General features: G+C 39.9%; 1 protein-coding gene across 1 annotated transcript in view; it reads left to right on the top strand.

Annotated features, from left to right (window-relative positions):
• The window catches only part of TRAPPC9 (trafficking protein particle complex subunit 9), an 839,327-nt gene that overhangs the window by 166,992 nt on the left and 648,304 nt on the right, over positions 1-24,031 (top strand). The window contains exon 17 of the mRNA XM_065398766.1: positions 6,180-6,304. Coding sequence (XP_065254838.1) covers positions 6,180-6,304 — 125 coding nt within the window. The remainder of the gene's footprint in view (positions 1-6,179; positions 6,305-24,031) is intronic.

The following is a 24,031-nucleotide window of genomic DNA, read 5'->3' on the forward strand; positions in this document are numbered from 1 at the left end:
GCAGTAGCCTCTTTGTGGGTGCATTGAGAATAATTTCTTCAACTAGTTCAGTTCAGTGACCAAGTCATTCAAAGTTGGGAAACTGATTGGGATTTGAAAAAGCAGGAAAGCCAGTTTTCCTCTTCAATCTATGAATAAAACCAGGTGTGAGATCTACTAATTCTAAAATCTTGAAATACATGGTGACACAAAACAATCAGTTCAATTCGCTAACTACAGATAAACACTGCTCTACAGCCAAAATGCTTCTGAAATAAATGTAGTCAAACTTTACTAATTCTGGGTCACTGAGAACGAAAATGATGCTTAAAATTGTTGATTGGCTCTAGTTTTCAAGATATGCTATTGGGTCAGTATATACGACCCTTGACTTGGGAATGGCGGAGGATAAGTGAGTTATAAAGGGAAGGGATCTCAATTTAAACCAGAAATGACTAAAATACATCTTTGACTGGATCTATGAATAAATCTATGACTGGGACAGTACTTGCTTATTAGGCAAAAGAATGAATGATGCAATCTGAAGCTGGTATTGCGTCATACATGATATGAATTGCATCATGTTATTCCTAGAAGTCATGGATGATGCAATCATAACGAAGCTTACATCACTCTGCTGAACAAATTGCCCTATATCAGCTCTAGAAATCATACAGTGTCGTGCTCTTATTTGTCAGTGTTTGATTTTGCAAAGGGACACATTTCTGTTTAGCCAAAGTGAGCAGAGATGCCTCGTACTTGTGTGAACAGTGCAGATAACTTCTGCTATGTTTGTGGTGAAGTGACTTTTGCATCACAAAAGCGCAGTATAACCACTATGGTTAAGAAAGCGTATCACCTTTATTTTGGCTGCAAAATTGGAGATCAGGACAAGAGGTGGGCCCCACACATATGCTGCAACACTTGTGCAACAAATCTTCGCCAGTGGTTGAACAGGAAAAGGAAATCTATGCCTTTTGCAGTGCCAATGATTTGGAGAGAGCCAACAGATCATACCAGCAATTGTTACTTCTGCTTGGTGCCTCCAGTTGGGAAAGGTGTGTCAAAGAAGAAAAAGTGGACTGTGCATTATCCAAACATTCCATCAGCTATACGCCCAGTACCCCACGGAGAAGGACTGCCGGTTCCTGATGCACCAGAATCATTCTCACTTGAGTCAGACGAGGAAGAGGATGAAACTTCTGGTCCTGAACCATCAATGTCACAGGACCCACATTTTCTCCCATCCTCCTCCTCTGAACCACACCTCATAACACAAGGTGAACTGAATGACCTTGTCAGGGATTTGGAACTACCCAAGAGTAAGGCAGAGCTGTTGGGCTCCAGACTACAGCAGTGGAATCTCCTGGCAGGTGATGTTAGGGTTTCCATGTTCCGTGACCGTCAAAAGGATCTTGTCCCATTCTTCTTCATGGAAGGTGATCTTGTAGCCTGCAACAACATCGATGGTGTGATGGCAGCCCTCAACATCGTTCACGATCCAGATGAGTGGAGACTGTTCATTGATTCATCGAAGACGAGTCTTAAAGCTGTTTTACTGCATAATGGCAATGTTTTGCCATCAATTCCAGTTGGTCATGCAGTCCATATGAAGGAAACCTATGACAACATGAAACAACTTTTGGAGGTGCATAAACTATGACCAACATCAGTGGCAGCTTTGTGGCGATTTGAAGGTTGTTGCTCTCTTGCTTGGTCTGCAGACTGGATACACAAAGTACTGCTGTTTTCTCTGCGAATGGGATAGTCGTGCAAGAGATTCCCACTACATCAAGAAAGATTGGCCACTCCGACAGTCATTGGAGCCTGGGAGGAAAAGTGTTCAGCATCCACCACTTGTTGAATCAAGGAAGATTTTGTTACCACCCTTACACATCAAGCTGGGTCTGATGAAGAACTTTGTCAAGGCCATTGACAAAACACAAGCAGCTTTCAAGTACCTCCGTGGAAAATTTCCAAGGTTAAGTGAAGCTAAGATAAAGGAAGGTGTCTTTGTTGGTCCTCAGATTCGTGAACTTCTTCGAGATGATGCATTTGACCATGCACTGCGTGGCAAGGAAAAGATGGCATGGAAAGCCTTCCAGTTAGTGGCAATAAAGTTTCTCGGAAACAACAAGGCAGACAACTACAGGTTGTTGGTGGAAAACCTCCTCAAGGCATACAAAAGCCTTGGTTGCAACATGTCACTAAAGATACATTTTTTGCACTCTCATCTAGATTTTTTTCCACCGAACTGTGGAGCAGTGAGCGACTAGCACGGCGAGCGATTTCACCAGGACATTGCAACAATGGAGAAACGCTATCAGGGCAAATGGAGCCCATCAAATGCTTGCAGACTATTGCTGGACAGTGACAAGAGATGCTCCATTTAATGAATACAAGAGACAAGCCAAGAAGCGCTGAGTAGACACTGAATAGGACTAAACTATGTACAGAATAGTTTTTTGCCTTTTGTTTCATAATAAATTTTATTTATAGAACCCTTTTGCTGATTTTTAAAGTGTTACATAAACAGGACAGGTGAAATATTATCATGTAAAGCAACCATAAACACATGAAAAGACCTAGGTTTACAATTTGATTAAAATTCTACTATCTACACAATATACATAGACATAAAATGTAAAAACTTAAATATCTTAGAAACAGTAGCCAATCAGTTGTTTTAATTGTCATATTTGAATTCAGCACATCAAAATACATAATAAATAGCACATTTGATCTCTGAAGCAGACGACTTCTCAAAAATTGTAGACCAGTGTAATACTTCCTTGATTTAATTAATTGATTTGAAATGCAAAACATGTCTTAAACATTTTTCTTATCTATTCAGCACATTCAAGGTAGTTTTATTTAAATGATAAAAAATGTTTTTATTTTATGCATTTTTAATTGAATTCCCATTTCCATCCAAATAGTTTGATACAAATCATGAGTAAAAGATTACACATCTAGAAAATAAAGAAATCCATTTATCATTTTTTAGCAATAAGATATGTAAAAATTAAGAACCTTTAATAAATGTAAGTTAAGCTATATATTTGCTCAGATAAATGTGGATACATATAGTGTACTGTCCTGGCTAGCAAAAAGGACTAAATGTTAGTTGCAAATTAACATGTCTTAATGGTTACCAATGAATGAGAATCAGCCTTTCTTTAGAAAAATAAAATGTACAAATGGAACAAAAATATGCAAAATTAAGGTTTACTGCTTGCTGACTTTCTATATTTAAATTGTTTTGCTGCCTTCTTCATTCCTTTAGATAGCAAGATCCTTAATCAATTTCAGGAAGAGCATAAATTCTATGATTCTAATGTCTCCATATGGAGACAGATCAGGTTCTTCGATCTATCCCAACTGTCAGTGGCTATTCCTATTGGCCTGGCAATCTTATTACATCTGATCACACAAACAAATTTACCTGTCTGGATCCTGACCTGAAGCCTCAGTACTTGTTGGCATAGCTCCTGAGATGGAGACTTCTCTAATCCAGTGACTGCAGGCATTTTAGCTGCTTTGGAAGGAGTTTTACTTAACGGGCCTGTTATATAAATGTGCAGAATTTGTGGTCTGATTTAAAAAGGCTTAGTGAATTCTTTCATGTGTCCCATAACAAAAATTGCTGTATTATTGGTTTGATTCTTAAAAAGTCCTTTGGTTTAATGTGAGGCTGACGAACGTCCTTAGAATAACCATCCAACCTTCTTGTGTTTCATTAACACTGGTACATTAAGGTCAGGCTTTCTCCAAGAGGAATATGTTGAAATATCTGACTTCATCTTTCATTGTTATCCTTGACAGGATATATCATCAGGGTCAGAGTACAGTACACATTCCTCTACAAGACCACCTCTTAAGCACATATGGAAATAGCAGTAATCAAGAATCAGGGCAGGGACAAATATTGTTGCCCTCTGTGCAGAGTGGAAGGATCTGATTTTAGATACGTTATGGAGGGAAGGATGCATAGGATGAGGTATACAGTAAAACAGAGTCAAACATTCCTAGTTCCTCAACAGAATACCTATGAAATGGGACCTAAGTGGGGCACGCAAATTGAATACTGCAGTTTTCTTCCTGATTTCAGCTTTTGGGTCATGCCACCTGTATGCAGACACAGACCTGAATTTTATTTATGTAAATAAGGTTTCTGATATGACAAGTAAATTTTGACTGGGGTTACTTTTGCAGAGAGAAGATATCAGAATGACTTTGGCAGTGACTCAGCATATGGCTCTTCATTTTATCCAATTAAGTGTATAGCTGTAGGGAGAATAGCCTGTACATAAAAATGGCAAGTGTCAATTCTTTTTTCTTAAATGAGAAAAATGAGAGTATGAAATTTATAAGAGCCAAATGTAGAAACTTTTGTCAGTTTTTCTATTGTTAAAATATAGCAATGTGTTTACCAGACCAAGTGGGATCTTATGGTAGAATCTTGTTCAGAGAAGCTGCAGTGGGGTTTGACTCTGTTTATACATCAGAACTGTGTACATAAGGTACACCAGTTCACCTTAAATTGGTAACCAATAAGATACTATATTTATTGATGCTGGAACTAGAGTGACCAAACAGCAAATGTGAAAAATCGGGACAGGGGGTGGGGGTAATAGGAGCCTATATAAGAGAGAGACCCAAAAATTGGGATTGTCCCTATAAAATCGGGACATCTGGTCACCCTAGCTGGAACACTCAGTCAGCACACTACTTTCAAACTTTCACATGAGCAGATTGTAGTTTTTCCTTTTATTATGGTCAGTTGGATAGGGGAGGGATAGCTCAGTGGTTTGAGCATTGGCCTGTTAAACCCAGGGTTATGAGTTCAAAGCTTGAGGGGGCCACTTAGGGATCTGGGGCAAAATCAGTACTTGGTCCTGCTAGTGAAGGCAGGGGGCTGGACTCGATGACCCTTCAGGGTCCTTTCCAGTTCTAGGAGATAGGTATATCTCCATATATTATTATATTATTATTCATTTCATAGTACTCCAATACTTTGGTGTAAATGGCTTTTGTGGTAAGTCTTAGCTTCACTTTGGATTTAATCGGTGTATGAAATTATTTGTTGCTTTGTGCACTACAAGGGAATAAAACAGAATTTTCTTTTCTTCAAACTTTTAGCATTCATGGTACTTATTCAGCTAAAACTCTGCATTGTTGAGTTGTGAATACGCTGCTTACTGCATGTTAAAATATTTGTAATCACATGAAGTTTCCTGCATTTCTGACCTTTTTTTCTCCCTTAAGAGTTGTTTTCCCATATATTTTTAGCAGTTTTTGCTTAGTATGTGGTCTTTAATAGAATGAAAAAAAACACCAATTACAATGAAAATAGATGGGATTTTTGTTTCCCTTCAGTAAGGTACATGAGTTTATTACAGTAGTAGCAAAAGTTCTGTTGACATTTCTTTTGATTACTGTACATACATATATATTAATATACACTGGCTACTAGTAAAATATAAAGTTGAGAATGTGACTCTGAAAATGTGTACTTCTCATTCAGTTTTGAGATGACTATTACAATACACAACTTAGGTTTCCATTTTGCATTTGCATTACTTTATAAATGATCATATGTTGAAATTCCCATTCTGTTCATGCATCCCATTATCAGTAATCTGTAGAAAACATCAAGCCATTATTTCATGCTCCCTATTAAAATAGACATGAAAAGGGATTCCTCAGGCATATTATTAGAAGTTATTCTACAGGAGTTAACCAGTTGATTGCCTTTTTTCGTTATAATCGCTAGGGAAGAAATCCCATCTCTTGCGTCTCTCATTTAATTTAATAAGCACCAGTCTAACCTTAAATTTGGGGGACACATTTTAAACCTTCTTTTGTGCCTTTTCATGTTATTCTCCTTTCTTGTGGATTTCATTGAATTCTAATGTACTAATTTAGCTAAATAGAGAATATCATCCAAAGCCCACTGAAGTCAATGGCAGGCTTTCTATTGCCTTTAGTCAGTATTGGATCAGGATCAAAATTGTGACTGCATCTTTTCTTTAAACTCTTTCTGCAATAGAGAGAGAGAGGCTATGCTTCTTTCCCTGATTTTTTTCCTTTCCATTTGATAATGTATTAGGGGTATTTTAGTTCTAGGCAATCTGGAATATTACTTAGAACTTGAAAACAAAACAAAATAAAAAATTCTGATCCTTTTCTTTTTCTAGATGGAATAAGTATTAGTGGACTTCCACTTTCCAGTCCTTTTCGACAGATTGTCAAACCACGAGTAGACAGCAAACCTATCAATCCAACTGAAAGCGGCAAAGTTGGGGACTTCAGTCATGTAAAGGTAAGGTAGTGGTACTGAAGTAGGTGAATGGTTCAGCCTTCAGTGCACTGTATTCTATTTTGTGTTGTAGTAAAGATATGGAAGAGGAGTTTTGACAGTCAAATATTTTCTTTACATAGTTGTTGTTCAGATGTATTATTTGAACTATAGTCTTAGATTTTGTGTTCTATATTTTAAAAATTCTACAATGAAACTGAAGTTGAGGCTATCTGCACAGAACTTCTTTAAGGGACACTATCAAGTAGAGAAAACACATGAAATTGTTTATTCTCTCCCCCCCCCACCCCCCCACATTAGCCTTTTTTAATTGAGACCTGTAATACAGAGAGGATGTAAAGAGCTTGTATTAGTTGGTTCATTTTGATAAAATGTACTTGTCAGGAGAGTGCAATTGCTTCAGAAACAGGGTCTCGTTTTACAGACAACTATGAAGGTGTGAAGCCTGCTATTGATGATATGTAAATAATAATAAGATGGAATAATCAGGAGACAGCTTAGTGAATGTCAGTTTTAAAAATAGGAAACAGTAGTGGTATGAGTCAGTATTTAAGTGGGTAGAAGCTACACTATCTGTGCTTACTGTAAGGGGTTCTGCCCTGGAGTAAGCAACTGTAATGGGTAAAGATAGTCTATATGCTGTGGAAGCCTTAAACTACTGGACTGGTGTCTTCCGGCAGTGAAATAATACTTGAACAGTATTCTTACTCATCAGGTTTTGCAGAAGATATTGCTTCCAATTTTAAAAAAAATGTAATTGAGATGTCAAAAGTAGGACAATTTCTATATCGTATCCTTTATTCTTTATATTAGTTCTTCTGCATTTCAAAGTAAATTCAGGATGTCACTCTGGACCATCACTCCCACAAGTTTTCTGTTTTTCTGGCTCTGTGAGTGTCGTCATATGTATTTTCCATGGTGTAAAATTACATGGATAAAATTTAATTAAAATGTGAAACCTGATAGATTTCTTACCGTCATGAGTCTCACTTAGGTATTGGTTTTAGCTTTGTAGATTTACTCAGTTTGAATGAAATTAGCGTTATTTTTTAAGTTTTTAAATTTTGCATTTGAAAAGTTAAAAATCACATTAAAGTTAATTGTTAAATGGTCTTTCTTCTCAGTCTTTTGGTGAAGATTGAATGTAATGTTAGTTCAGTATCTGGTGCATCTTCTATCTGGGATCTACATCCTGCACTAGACCATAACATCAGAAACTAGCACAGTTAATTATTTTATATATTTGAAAATATTTTGCTGAGCAGGCCTAATAATTTATTATTACGAATCTCAGACTCTACATTTCTCTCTCAAAACCTTACTTTGTATCTGAATTTACTCTCTTCCTATGGCAGAGCTATTTACAATTCTGTTCAATCAATAATCAGATGAAGATGTTCGAAAAGATGATTCTTTTGGACTATTAATTATCACTAATGCACTTGGATTTATTTCTGCATGTTAATAGAGAAATAGTAATTAGTGGAGTTAAGTAGTGTTAGTGACAGTGTGAGGGATTATAAAATATTCTTGCAGTCTTTCAATTTATTTTATGAGATTGCAAGTCTGATTTTGAGCAGCAAGTGATTTTCCAAATGCTCATCCCTGCAAATTACCAGCATGATTGTGCAAACATTCTGGAGTTAAACCAGTCAGATGTTCAGCAATCATGTGTAATTAACATAGAGCTGTATGGGAACCCAGAAAGTCTATCCCATGAGAAGCAAAATTTCCCACAGACAGGAAATGTTTGAAAAATTGCATTTTGGAAGTCTTGAAGCGGAAATTTCTTAACATTTTTGCTAGCTTCCCAGCTGCTTACTTTCCCGCTGAGCCAGGTAGCCCAGGGAATTGGCCAGTAGGGAAGTCCTGGCTCCTCAGAAGCCCATCAGGTGAGCAGCTGAGGACCTGAGTATTGCTGGGGGCTGTGGCACATTGGACTACGGGCTCCCCAGCAGCCTGGGAAGACGGGTATGTGGGCAGGCAACATAGCAGAAAACCAGGCAGGTTTCCTTAAAAAGATTTGTTGAAAATGACATGTTCCCATGGAATATTTCAGTGGCAACAAATTGGCATAATATATTGAGATTTCGGACTTAACATGCATTTTAGAGATTTTTGTAGAGTAGATTTAGTCCTCAACACACACTAGTTTTTAGCATGTACAGTTGTTGGAGAAAAGCTGTTAAGATTAAAACAGGAAAAGGTTGTCAGTATTAAAAGTATCTAACAGGATAAAGCTCTTTGCAGTGAACCTGCAAGAGTTAATTAAAAAAGTTCAACCCAGTCAGACTTCTTATTTACAGGGGGCATTTCTGGATAAACAAATAAACTTTACAGTCTGTGTTAAGATCTGTTAACACAGGCCATTGTCGACTATGGATGAGATAAATCCATAGCCCAGGTACTCTTCCTTCTCCTAGGTAAAGGAAATGGATAGTCTTTATAGTACCCAGGACCCAAAATATCTAGATCTCTGTAAATTAAAATCAACCCTCCGATTAGCTCCCCAAAAACAAATGAATAGCCTTTGCAGTCTGCAGAATGTAGGTGTATTGTCAGTGGCAAGGACCACTGAGGGCAGATACTCATCTGGGTTTTGCCAACTGGCCGCAACTTGATTAATTCTATAACAATGATAATTTCTCAAGGTAATGTATTCCGGTATCAGTGTAAATCAGCTGCCTTCCCTTTTTTGGATGCTCAAACCATAGTGTCACAGCCCCAGAGCTTAGCCTGCTTAAAACTAAGGCCCTGTCAGAGCCTGATTTATTCCCAAGACTTGTAACATAGTCCATCTGCCTTGCTTGCTGTTACCAACTGTCATGTGCTCCAGCTAGCCAACCCATGGAAAAATCCATGGCTGGCAGGGCTAAGGGACAATAAGGAGTGTAAGTATATTGGGAACAAAAGGAATCCTAGCAATGGTATAGGTCCATTACTAGTCGGAGAGGGTAAAATTGTTGTTGTTGATGCAAAAAAGGCAGAAGTGTTTGTTAGATGTTTCTGTTCTGTATTTGGAAAGAAGCAGGATGATGTGCTTGTGTCACATGTGGGTGATGAAGTACTTTCCAGTCCATTAGTAACCGAGGAGGATTTTCAACATCATTTACTAAGGATGAATATTTTTGAAATCAGCAGGCCCTGATAACTTGCACCCGAGAGTCCCATGGATTGAGGAGATCTCTGGCCCTCTTATTTTAATTTTTAATAATTTTTGGAATACTTGGGAAAGTCAAAAAGACTGGAAGTATATTAATATTCTACAGATATTTTAAAAGAGCAAGTAGGATCACCCAGGTAAGTATAGGTTGGTTACACAGACATCAATTGCAGACAAAATAATGTAAAAGCTGATATAGGATTCAACTAATAAATAATAAAATGATAGGAATAGAATTAATGCTCATCAGTATGGTTTTATGGAAAAAAGGTTTTGTAAAACAATCCTGACTTCATTCTTTGAGAATACAAAACTACAAGGTAACTGTGTAGATGCAATATACGGTATTTAACTTTTGTAAGGCATTTGAGTTATTTACTGTATGATACTGTAATAAAAAAAATTAGCAACGTGCGATATCAATAGATCACATATTAAGTGGATTAAGAACTATTTGACAGCTCTCAAACTATTTAACAATGGGAAATAATTGAATGGGGGGGAGGGCTGGTGGGATTCCTCAAGGATTGTGCTCGGCCTGATGCTATTCAATGTTTTTCACCAGTGATCTGAAAGTAAATATAAAATCACTTTGATAAAATATGCAGATTAGACAAAGATTGGTGGAGTGGCAAATAATGATGAGAAAAGGTCAGTCAGACCAGAGCAGTGTGGATCACTTGGTAACCTGGTTGTAATGCCTGATGGCGGAGGCGGGTTAGGCAGCAGTCCAGAGCACTAATGAAGTGTGTGCAGGTCGATCTGTATTAGAGCCTGACCGGGACAGCGTTCGGCATTCTTGCAGGGGTCAGTGGCCAGAACATTCAATCCAATGGGCTGGATCAGTGGGTTGGGAAAGTGACCTCAGGCAAGGCAGCAAGATGTAGGATCAGATGAGGTAGCAGGGCAGCTAGGTAAGATCAGGTGGAACAGCAAGTTTGGATTGTCTAGGCAGCAACCAGGAGACAATGGTGTGTTGCTCAGACAGCTTCCTCTTCCTGTTGGGGTCTTTATATAGTCCAGATGCCCACTGAGAGTGCTGCCTGTCCATCCAGTCAGAGGCCTGGAAGTGGCTACTGTAGGCGTTGAGCACTAAGGCTGTTGGTCGGGGCAGTTGTTCAGTGTATTGCCATGACATAGCTGCTGAGGATGCCTCCTTAAATACCTGTCGGGCCTAGGTTCAATTACAACACAGAATACAAAGTGCACAGTGCTCACTTTATATTATTATTTTTTATTACAAATATTTCCCCTGTAAAAAAAAAAAAAAAAAAAAAAAAAAAGAGAGAATATTTCTCAATTCATCTCATACAAGTACTGTAGTGCAATCTCTTTATTGTGAAAGTTCAACTTACAAATGTAGATTTTTTTTTCATAACTTCACTCAAAAACAAAAAAAGTAAAACTCTAGAGCCTACAAGTCCACTCAGTCCTACTTCTTGTTCAGCCGATCTCTAAGACAAACACGTTTGTTTTCATTTATGGGAGATAATGCTGCCCACTTCTTATTTACAACGTCACCTGAAAGTGAGAACAGGCATTCGCATGGCACTGTTGTACCTGGTGTTACAAGGTATTTATGTGCCAGATATGCTAAACATTTGTATGCCCCATTCATGCTTCAACCACCATTCCAGAGGACATGCTTCCATGCTGATGATGCTCATTAAAAAAATAATGCGTTAATTAAATTTGTAACTGAACTTCTGAGGGGAGAATTGTATGTCTCCTGCTCTATAGTTTTACCTGCATTCTGCCATATATTTCATGTTATGGCAGTCTCGGATGACAACCCAGCATATGTTGTTCAATTTAAGAACATTTTCACTGCAAATTTGACAAAACGCAAAGAAGGTACCAATCTGAGATTTCTAACAATAGCTACAGCACTCGACCCAAGGTTTAAGAATCTGAAGTACCTTTCAAAATCTATGGGGAACAAGGTGTGGAACATGCTGTCGGAAGTCTTAAAAAGGCAAAACTCCCATGCGGAAACTACAGAACCCGAACCATCAAAAAAGAAAATCGACCTTCTGTTGGTGGCATCTGACTCAGATGATGAAAATGAAGGTGCATCGGTCGACACTACTTTGGATCATTATCAAGCAGAGCCTGCCTGTTCTCACTTTCAGATGACATTGTAAATAAGAAGCGGGCAGCATTATCTCCCATAAATGAAAACAAACGTGTTTGTCTTAGAGATCGGCTGAATAAGAAGTAGGACTGAGTGGACTTGTAGGCTCTAGAGTTTTACTTTTTTTGTTTTTGAGTAGTTATGTAAAAATCGACATTTGTAAGTTGCACTTTCACGATACAGATTACATTACAGTATTTGTATGAGGTAAAAAACAGTATTTATCAATTAATCTTTTTTACAGTGCAAATATTTGTAATAAAAATAAGTGAGCACTGTATACTTTATATTCTGTTGTAATTGAAATCGATATATCTTAAAATGTAGTAAAACATCCAAAATATTTATAATAAATTTAAATTAGTAGTCTGTTATTGTTTAATAGAGTGATTAAAACTGAAAAATTGTGACTTTTTAAAATCGAGTTAATTTGTTTTGTGTTAAGCGCTTTAGTTAAGTACAGTTAATTGACAGCCCTAATTAAAATGATTGTGCATACTTAGAGCCTTTGGCTGGTACAAGATAAAGCAATCCCCAAATGCTGACATACTTACTTACAGTCTTGTAGAGGCTGATAACAGCAAAGATAAAAGAAAAAGTAAGTGGAGATTACCACAAAGCTTCATCATACTCACTCATGCTTCCACCATTCCGTCATCCCTGGTGTCCTAACTAGAACTTGTTCTGACCATCTTTTATACCCTTTTTCCTTACATCCAGGATCATATTTGATTTAGGTCTCAGTCCCCTGCCCATGTTTGTTGTTCTGAGGGATGTAATTAAGGTTCCATTTGCTAGTATAAGCTATTTATGTCCTACATTTCCCAATCGTTTTGATACGTAAATGTGGTTATGCAAACTCCCAGATCCATTATAAATCTTGTATTCAGGTTTGTGTGATCCTGGCAGTTACAGACCGGTAAGTCTAAAGTCTGTACTGGGCAAATTAGTTGAAACAATAGTAAAGAATAAAATTGTCAGACGCATAACTTGTTGGGCAAAAGTCAACATAGTTTCTGTAAAGGGAAATCATGTCTTACTAATCTATTAAAGTTCTTTGAAGGGGTCAACAAACATGTGGACAAGGGGGATCCAGTGGACATAGTGTACTTAAATTTCCAGAAAGCCTTTGACAAGATCCCTCAACAAAGGTTCTTGCGTAAATTAAGTTGTCATTGGATGAGAGGGAAGATCCTTTCATGGATTGAGAACTGGTTAAAAGACAGGGAACAAAGGGTAGGAATAAATGGAAAATTTTCATAATGGAGAGGGGTAACTAGTGGTGTTCCCCAAGGGTCAGTCCTAGGACCAATCCTATTAAACTTATTCATAAATGATCTGGAGAAAGGGTTAAACAGTGAGGTGGCAAAGTTTGCAGATGATACTAAATTGCTCAAGATAGTTAAGACCAAAGCAGACTGTGAAGAACTTCAAAAAGATCTCACAAAACTAAGTGATTGGGCAACAAAATGGCAAATGAAATGTAATGTGGATAAATGTAAAGTAATGCATATTGGGGAAAAAATAACCCCAACTAGACATACAATATGATGGCGGCTAATTTAGCCACAACTAATCAGGAAAGAGATCTTGGAGTCATCGTGGATAGTTCTCTGAAGACGTCTACACAATGTGCAGCGGCAGTCAAAAAAGCAAACAGGATGGCGATCGGGGGAGGTCCCGGATGACTGGAAGAAGGCTAATGTAGTACCCATCTTTAAAAAAGGGAAGGAGGAGGATCCGCGGAACTATAGGCCAGTCAGCCTCACCTCAGTCCCTGGAAAAATCATGGAGCAGGTCCTCAAGGAATCAATTATGAAACACTTAGAGGAAAGGAAAGTGATCAGGAACAGTCAGCATGGATTCACCAAGGGGAAGTCGTGCCTGACCAACCTAATTGCCTTCTATGATGAGATAACTGGCTCTGTGGATGAGGGGAAAGCAGTGGATGTGTTATTCCTTGACTTTAGCAAAGCTTTTGATACGGTCTCCCACAGTATTCTTGCCGCCAAGTTAAAGAAGTATGGGCTGGATGAATGGACTGTAAGGTGGATAGAAAGCTGGCTAGATCGTCGGGCTCAACGGGTAGTGATCAATGGCTCCATGTCTAGTTGGCAGCCAGTTTCAAGCGGAGTGCCCCAAGGGTCGGTCCTGGGGCCGGTTTTGTTTAATATCTTTATTAATGATCTGGAGGATGGTGTGGATTGCACTCTCAGCGAGTTTGCAGATGACACTAAACTGGGAGGCGTGTTAGATACGCTGGAGGCTAGGGATCGGATACAGAGGGACCTAGACAAATTAGAGGATTGGGCCAAAAAAAACCTGATGAGGTTCAACAAGGACAAGTGCAGAGTCCTGCACTTAGGACGGAAGAATCCTATGCACTGCTACAGACTAGTGACCGAATGGCTAGGTAGCAGTTCTGCAGAAAAGGACCTAGGGGTCACAGTGGACGAGAAGCTGGATATGAGTCAACAGTGTGCTCTTGTTGCCAAGAAGGCTAACGGCATTTTGGGCTGTATAAGTAGGGGCATTGCCAGCAGATCGAGGAACGTGATCGTTCCCCTTTATTCGACATTGGTGAGGCCTCATCTGGAGTACTGTGTCCAGTTTTGGGCCCCACACTACAAGAAGGATGTGGAAAAATTGGAAAGAGTCCAGCGGAGGGCAACAAAAATGATTAGGGGTCTGGAGCACATGACTTATGAGGAGAGGCTGAGGGAACTGGGATTGTTTAGTCTCCAGAAGAGAAGAATGAGGGGGGATTTGATAGCTTCTTTCAACTACCTGAAGGGGAGTTCCAAAGAGGATGGAGCTCGGCTGTTCTCAGTGGTGGCAGATGACAGAACAAGGAGCAATGGTCTCAAGTTGCAGTGGGGGAGGTCTAGATTGGATATTAGGAAACACTATTTCACTAGGAGGGTGGTGAAGCACTGGAATGCGTTACCTAGGGAGGTGGTGGAATCTCCTTCCTTGGAGGTTTTTAAGGCCCGGCTTGACAAAAGCCCTGGCTGGGATGATTTAGTTGGGAATTGGTCCTGCTTTGAGCAGGGGGTTGGACTAGATGACCTCCTGAGGTCCCTTCCAACCCTGATATTCTATGATTCTATGGTGTTAGGAATCATTAAAAAAGGGATAGAGAATAAGACAGAGAATATCTTATTGCCCTTACATAAATCCATGGTACGCCCACATCTCGAATACTGCGTACAGATGTGGTCGCCTCATCTCAAAAAAGATATACTGGCATTAGAAAAAGTTCAGAAAAGGGCAACTAAATTGATTAGGGGTTTGGAATGGGTCCCATATGAGGAGAGATTAAAGAGGCTAGGACTTTTCAGCTTGGAAAAGAGGAGACTAAGGGGGGATATGATAGAGGGATATAAAACCATGAATGGTGTGGAAAAAGTGAATAAGGAAAAGTTATTTACTTGTTCCCATAATATAAGAACTAGGGGCCACCAAATGAAATTAATAGGCAGCAGGTTTAAAACAAATAAAAGGAAGTTCTTCTTCACACAGCGCACAGTCAACCTGTGGAACTCCTTGCCTGAGGAGGTTGTGAAGGCTAGGACTATAACAGAGTTTAAAAGAGAAATAGATAAATTCATGGAGGTTAAGTCCATTAATGGCTATTAGCCAGGATGGGTAAGGAATGGTGTCCCTAGCCTCTGTTTGTCAGAGGGTGGATGGATGGCAGGAGAGAGGTCACTTGATCATTACCTGTTAGGTTCACTCCCTCTGGGGCACCTGGCATTGGCCACTGTTGGTAGACAGGATACTGGGCTGGATGGACCTTTGGTCTGACTCAGTATGGCCGTTATGTTCTTATGGTATACTTGTTTATCACAAGCTACATATTGCAAACTATTTCTAAATCTTATAGCCTTAGGTTATGTAGTTATGTTAACTCTATTGCTAATTAGACTATCAAAACTATTAATAGGCTCATTAGGCCTCAGTTTACTGCAAAGCTTGCCTTATTTGTTTTACATCTCTTGCATTACAGCTCTAATAGCGTCTGTTTTAGATGACATTTTAATATGCCTTAGCACGTGATATGTAATTTAGTTTGCACCCTCAGATCAAGTCAGGGATTACAGGTTGTTAACAAGAACCCCTCTTCAGCAAGAAGATGAACAAGATACTCCACTCACTGAAAGATTCTCATGCCATCCTCTGCATGCTGGGTTTTATATATGTATCCCACCTTCCTGGAGAAAATTCTTGAGACTGCAGCAACAGAGATACTGGCCACCATCACAGCTGTTTGACCACCAACAGTCCTATGAGCCACCAAGCCTGCAATAAGGCAGGCGCTTGGCTCCATCAGCATCTTACTTCTGGAGTAATTTGCCTTTTTAAAAAGAGATTTTGATGAGTATTTCAGGAACCATCCATCAATTGTTCTAGCACCACAGTTTGGCAGTTGCCTAGCCTGTTTCTTTCCACAGTGGTAGACCTTAACTGTGACCAGATGGGTTCTGGATGTTATTTCCACTAGATGTACCACTGAGTTCCAGTCCACCCAACCTTCCAAACCCTCTTTGCAATCCCTCTTCAGGGATCCCTTTCACAAGAGGATTTTCGAACAGGAAGTGGATCCCTTGATCCAGTTAGGAGCTACAGGGTTATGAGTACATGGAGTAAAAACTCCTTCCTCTGTATTCAAGAGGTACAGGCTCTGTAGTTCCTGACCTCGGAACCGAATGTAGGAGTGGGCTGATAAAGTTTGCGGATGACACAAAGTTGGGAGGTATTGCCAATTCGGAGAAGGATCGGGATATTCTGCAGGGAGATTTGGATGACCTTGTAAATTGGAGTAATAATAATAGGATGAGATTTAATAGTGAGAAGTGTAAGGTGATGCATTTAGGGATGACTAACAAGAATTTTAGTTATAAGCTGGGGGCGCATAGGTTGGAAGTGACGGAGGAGGAGAAGGACCTCGGAGTCCTGGTTGATCGCAGGATGACTATGAGTCGGCAATGTGACGTGGCTGTGAAAAAAGCTAATGCGATCTTGGGATGCTTTAGGCGAGGTATTTCTAGTAGGGACAAGGAGGTGCTGCTTCCGTTATACAAGGCGCTGGTGAGACCTCATTTGGAGTACTGTGTGCAGTTCTGGTCTCCTATGTTTAAAAAGGATGAACTCAAACTGGAACGGGTACAGAGAAGGGCCACTAGGATGATCCGAGGAATGGAAAACCTTTCCTATGAAAGGAGACTCGAGGAGCTCGGTTTGTTTAGCCTAACCAAAAGAAGGCTGAGGGGGGATATGATTGCTCTCTTTAAATATATCAGAGGGATAAATACCAGGGAGGGAGAGGAATTATTTCAGCTCAGTACTAATGTGGACACGAGAACAAATGGATATAAACTGGCCGTGGGGAAGTTTAGGCTTGAAATTAGACGAAGGTTTCTAACCGTCAGAGGGGTGAAATTTTGGAACAGCCTTCCGAGGGAAACGGTGGGGGCAAAAGACCTCCCTGGCTTCAAGATTAGGCTAGATAAGTTCATGGAGGGAATGGTTTGATGGGATAACGTGATTTTAGTCAATTAGGCAATAACGTGCCATCGCTGGTAAAATGAGGGTCCGGCTGGAGATTCTTGCCAGTATGCTCGGGGTTCTACTGATCGCCATATTTGGGGTCGGGAAGGAATTTTCCTCCAGGGTAGATTGGCAGAGGCCCTGGAGGTTTTTCGCCTTCCTCCGCAGCATAGGGCAGGGGTCGCAAGCTGGAGGATTCTCTGCGACTTGAAGTCTTTAAATCACGATCTGGAGACTTCAACAGCTGAGTTAAGGGAAAGTGGATGGGTCAGCTTTTGTGGCCTGCATCATGCGGGAGGTCAGACTAGATGACCATAATGGTCCCTTCTGACCTTAAAGTCTATGAGTCTATGAGCTGCACTCTTTAGTGTCCAACAAATCGTCCATCAACCCACCCTGGGACCTCTTTGCTACCCCAAGCAAGAAATGCTTAACTTATTGCTCTCACAATGGTCCCCTTCTGGACTCCGGAGTGGAGTAGCCTTCTTACTCCCATGGTCAGAATTGTTAATGTTTTTCTTCCCTCCTATTCCCCTCATATCTGAAGTTCTCTGGAAAATGCAGGGCAACAGACCATCGTTTTGGGTTAACGATGGCCCTGTAATTGACCACCTGCAGGTACATTTATAATTTTTCCCCACACTATTCTCTCAGAATTGGGGCAAAACCAACCTTCCCAACACGATTCCCCTCTGGCTCACAGCCTGGTTTTTAGTTGGGCAACATACTTAGAGCGAACTTGCTCACAAGAAGTGCAATCCATCTTGATTAATAGTGGTAACCTTCTACATGTAAGTATTACACTGCTGTGTGGAAGAGTTTTGCCAGAAATATCACCTTTTTCTGGAAGAGCCAGAACTTCCCTGTATCTGTAACTACATCCTGTCCCTAAAGACACTCAAACTTTCAGTCTGCTTCCTACTATAGAAAGCTACTCAGTTTTCACTCCCCTCCTGACAGTCCAACTCTTCAAAGACACTATTAAAACTTTCCCTCTGGTATCTTGACCTATGCCTCCCTGGGTTCTGAATTTAGTACTAGCAGCACTTACGTAGCTTCCCTTTGAGCCCTTGTCTTCATGCCCCTTCCTATACTTATAAATGAAGGCGGCCCTTTTTTACAGAGATTACTTCAGCTAGGAGGGTAGGTGAGCTTGGTGCCATTGTGGGAGATACACTGTATACCATCTTTCACTGAGATAAGGTGTCCTTCAGAGTACATCCTCTTTGTTTCTAAGGTCCAATCAGACTTCCCTCTGAATCAAACGATTCATCTGCCCTTGTTTTACCGGAAGCCCCACAATGCTAGGAATGACAAGAGATATTATCTGGATGTTCAAAGGGTCCTAACTTTTTACTTTGATCGGACCAAAGCTATTTAGTAAATCTCCTAAACTTGCCAGAAGAATGAAGGGTGAAACCATCTCAGAGATTCTCAAGATGAATCTTTGGCTGCATCCTCTTCTGCTACTCGCTCTCAAACTCCTCCTCCATATGGTATTAAAGCTTACTCAACGAGAGCACAGTCTGCCTCATTTGCATCACTGTCAAACATCCTTTGGTTCAGTAGACGGCAGATTGCGTTCCGAGTTACTTCCTTGGACCATCCTCCGAAATAAGGACTGCTTGGAAATTACCAACAGTTAGTACCCATGGGGACCAGCACTCAAAGAAGAAAGGAAGATTACTTATCCTTATAGTAAATGGAGTTCTTCAAGATGTGAGGTCCCTATTGGTATTCACTACCAACCTTCCTCCTCCTCCTCTTTGGATCCTTGTGATTCATGGTAACGTAGGAACTGAAGGGATAGGTGGTCTTCATTGTTACTTTATGCCCTGGGTTTGCAGCACAAGGAGACATAGACCGAAGGACTCTCCTACTGAAGAATTTCCCATCCTGGGCATACGGAGCTTATGCACATCCACAGTGAACACCCAAACGGACCACACATCTCTAAAAGTTTCGGTTTCTATGAGGTAAGTAACCTACCTTCCTTAGACATCTAAGAAAAAGGAATGCAGGTTGTACCTACAAAATGAGAGACGGTATTGTAGAAAGCAGTGGCTCTGAAAAGGATTTAAGGATTATAGTGGACAAGCATCTGAAAATGAGCTTCCTGTGTAAAGCTGTGGCAAAAAAGGCCAATATGATCCTTGGATATACAAGTAGTAGAGTAAGAGTATGTAGATTTTTACCTCTGTGTACGGCATTGGTGAGACCAATACTGGACTATGATGTCCAGTTCTGGAGTCCTCATTTTAAAAAGGCAGTTAAAAATTGGAGAGGGGCTCTATAATGATTCATAGGTTGGAGAAAATGCCTGATATTGAGAGAGATAAAGAGTTCAGTCAGTTTAGTTTATTTAGAAAAAAAAAGACTAATGGGGACTTGGTTACAATGTATGAGTATTTCCATGCAAAACAAATACAGGGTGCTAAAGGGCTCTTTAGAACCAATAGGTGGAAGCTGAAGTCAGAGAAAATCTGATTAGAAATTATGCACACATTTTTAATAGTCAGGGCGATGAACCCTTAACAAACTACCAAGGGAAGTGGCGACTTCTCCATCTTTCATTGTCTTCAGATCAAGACTTGATGTCTTTAATATGCTTTATCTAAACACAAATCACACTTTAGTCAAATGCAAATTATTGAGCTCAATATCAGAATAAGTAGATGGAATTTAATGGCCTGGGATGTATGGGAAGTCAGATTAGGTAATCTAATGGTCCCTTCTGGCCTTAAATTGTATGAATCTATTAAATCTAAGAGCCTATTGTAGGTACTGAATCTACCCAACGAGAAACCCTCCTATTAGAGGATATGCCATACTGGCTTACTGTTGCTTCAGGATACCCAAGGAGGAGCGAACTGCCCTCCAGGTATTGCCCCATAGCCCACGCTGTGTGGGAAGGCCAGCGTGCTATTTCGACCAATTTGAGGTATATTTAAAGGTTAACCATGCAATATTCAAGCTAATAATAATGGTTTGATAACAGCTGATGCAAGAAGGAAGTGGAAATTTCTAAGTTTGCAAACAATTAGGAACAACCTGTCAAAATAATAAATATTTTGAGTACTCCATGAAAATGTTGTATGCATCTCTAATTATGGTTTAGAAATATTTGTGCTTGTCAGAAATGCTGATAATTCATAGAAATGTAGTTATTTGTTAGCCCTGTATAATGTAGATAAACGAGCCTTCAAAATAAGGTGAGTTTCTGCAAATGAAAATTAATATACAGCAGTATTTCAAAAACTGCGTACTTCCATTACCAGCTTTGAAATATACTAATTTGGACATTTCTGAATATGGGTGCTTAAAAACACAAACTGCTTCAAGCCTAAAAATTATAAATGAAAGAGAAAGTACTGGAACAGTAAATATTACCAATATTTTACATGCAATTCCCTGCAGCCTACAATAATGTTTTTCTACAAATGTCTGTTCCAATATACCAGTCACTGACTTCTTGAAGTGACTGGGTTTTTAATAATATCATAAATTTAGTATTATAGAAAAATGCTTAATGATATCATTATAAAATTTGGTGAACCCTGAAGCTGAAAAGAAAATTATAATGAAATTACTATGTTCAAACTTACTATTTCTGTTACTCACTGTTCAGTAATTATAACAACTCAAAGTTTTAGTCGTCATAAACTATTTACCTGGGGTTTAATGCAATATCCACAGAGAGAAGCTGGAACAAGACATGGCAGTGTGCCTCAAAAGGCCAGTTTGTGTGTTGAAACCTATTCTGTTTTAACTGGGGGAGGTGTGTATTGAATGTCCTATTCCATGGTCCAGAGTATCTGGTGTAGTCTAGTTTGTTACACTGGTGTACTACTCATCGTAGTATATAGAAATTTGTTAGTATCCCTTTAAATAGGTTGTGAACCCTCTAATTCAGTGGCTTTCAATCTTTCCAGACTACTGTATCCCTTTCAGGAATCTTATTTGTCTTATGTACCCCCAAGTTTAATGTCACGTAAAAACTATTTACTTACAAAATCAGCCATAAATATACAAAAGTGTCACTGCACACTATTACTGGAAAAATGCTTACTTTCTCATTTTTACCATATAATTATAAAATCAAGTGGAATATATTGTTCTTACATTTCAGTGTATAGTATATAGGGCAGTATAGACAAGTCATTGTCTGAATGAAATGTTAGTTTGTATTGACTTTGCTAGTGCTTTTTATGTAGCTTGTTCTAAAACTATGCAAATAACGACATGAGTTGATGTATCTGCTGGGAGACCTCTGTGTACCCCGGGGTACACAGACTCCTGGTTGAGAACCACTGCTCTAGTGGCACTCACTGTCTTCTATGTTTTAGAACCCATAAAAACCCTGTCAGAGTTGCAGGGTATAAATGGGCCGTGCATATATGTAGCTGGGTCTTGCATGTTATATCGATTTAGTAAACACAATTACTTGGGCCCCAGTGTGAATGGTTTTCTCATGTTATATATATATATTGTGTAAAGAGCAAAAGACATAACACATGGGATTTGTAAGAGAATCCTTGTGTGACGCATGACCAGAAAGGGTTAAGTGTCCTGCTGGCTGAATGACCCGATGCCAACCTTTTAAAGTCATGTTAGAAAGGTATGTGAATGGTTATTAGGGCCATTCATGGTAGATAGGCTAGAACAGTGTTTCTCAAACTGAGGTTGCCGCTTGTGTAGGGAAAGCCCCTGGCGGTCCAGGCCGGTTTGTTTACCTGCCCCATCTGCAGGTCTGGCCAATCGCGGCTCCCACTGGCCGCGGTTCACCGCTGCAGGCCAATGGGAGCTGCTGGAAGCAGCGGCCAGTACATCCCTCAGCCCGCGCCGCTTCCAGCAGCCCCCATTGGCCCGGAGCAGTGAACTACGGCCAGTGGGAGACGCGATCGGCCGGACCTGTGGACGGGGGCAGGTAAACAAACTGACCCGGCCCGCCAGGGGCTTTCCCTACACAAGCAGCAACCCCAGTTTGAGAAACACTGGGCTAGAACTTTGCAAGGCAAACCTGTATTGTTAGAAGTGATACTAATTGTGTGCAGCTTAGATGCTAGCAATGTAAACACTGTTCCTGTCTGTCACTATAATTATTAATTCAGAGATCAAAAGGGAATGTTAACATTTAGATGAATCTTGGGTGAAATAATGTCGTTGTCTATATGTCTCCTTAAAGTTTGTGATAGACTGTGTCATAAATATAAAGGGAAGGGTAACCTTTCTGTATACAGTATTATAAAATCCCTCCTGGCCAGAAGCACAAAATCCTTTTACCTGTAAAGGGTTAAGAAGCTCTGGTAACCTAGCTGGCACCTGACCAAAAGGACCAATAAGGGGACAAGATGCTTTCAAATCCGGGGAGGGGGAAAATTCTTTGTTTTGTCTGTTCTTTGTCTGTCTGTTCTGTGAGCTTGCTGGAGTCAGGTCAAGAAAGCAAGCAATCCAACTCCATTAGTATTAGTAAGTACACCTCTACCCCGACATAACGCGACCCGATATAACACTAAGTCGGATATAACACGGTAAAGCAGTGCTCCGGGGGGCGGGGCTGCGCACTCTGGCGGATCAAAGCAAGTTCGATATAACGCGGTAAGATTTTTTGGCTCCCAAGGACAGCGTTATATCGGGATGGAGGGGTACTAGCGAAGGAATGCGTTAGCTTCCTTTTATTTTGGCTTGTGATTTCCTTTGTCTAAGAGGGAGGTTTATACCTGGTTTTGTAACTTTAAGGTTTTGCCTAGAGGGGAGATCCTCTGTGGTTTTTGAGTCTTTTGTTATTCTGTAAAGTACTTACCATCCCAATTTTACAGAGGTAACTTTTACCTTTTCTTTAATTTAAATTCTTCTTTTAAGAACCTGATTGATTTTTTCATTGTTTTAAGACCCAAGGGTTTGGGTCTGTGTTCACCTGTACCAGTTGGTGAGGATATTATTCTCAAGCCTGCCCAGGAAAAGGGGTGTAGGGGCTTGGGGGGATATTTGGGGAAAGTAGGGCTCCAAGTGGCCCTCCCTAAATGTTTGTTTAAATCACTTGGTGGTGGCAACGTTACCTAATCCAAAGTACAAGGAAGGATTTGGGCCTTGAGGAGTTTTTAACCTAAGCTAATAGAAATAAGCTTAAGGGGTCTTCATGCGGGTTCCCACGTCTGTACCCTAAAGTTCAGAGTGGGGAGGGAACCCTGACAGACTGCTTAATGGATAAATTGCCCTGTGTTAATTTGTGTAACTAATTACTGGTGGTGCTTAGAAACAGAAGGTTACATCAAAAGCCTATTGTTTACCCAGGTCTGTATGGTCATGTGGATGCTAGAAAACTGTATAAAAGACCCTTGGGTCCCAATCCTTTTTATCTCAGATCTGCGTGAGATTTCATGCAGGGGAAGCCTAAGCCACAAGGACTGAGATCCCAGTTCTGCTTGGACCGCCCTGAAATATAAACATTGGATTATAACCTTTGGACTATTTCTAAAATAATTCTTTGCAACTACAAAGCTCACCATCTCTATGTATCTGAATCTCAAGATTGACTCATGTCTTTATGTATATTGATCTTTTAACCATACTCTATTTTCTTTTTAAATAAATTTTAGTTTAGTTAATAAGAATTGGCTGTAAGCATGTATTTGGGTAAAATCTGGAATGTTCATTAACCTGGGAGGTAATGTGTCCAATTGTTTGGGATTGGTAGAAATTTTTCTTTTTTATATGATGAAATAAGGTTTTCAGTAATTTTCATCATTCTTGATTTGGGTACTTGGGCGGAGGCCTGAGGCTGAGTTACTTTAAGGGAACTGTGTTGGCTTCTGGGCAACCAGCGAGGTAATAAAGAAGCTGTTTTGTGCTGGCTTGGTAAATCTAAGTATTGGAATATCCA

This window comes from Emys orbicularis, chromosome 2 (assembly GCF_028017835.1).
Source record: "Emys orbicularis isolate rEmyOrb1 chromosome 2, rEmyOrb1.hap1, whole genome shotgun sequence".
NCBI lineage: Eukaryota > Metazoa > Chordata > Testudines > Emydidae > Emys > Emys orbicularis.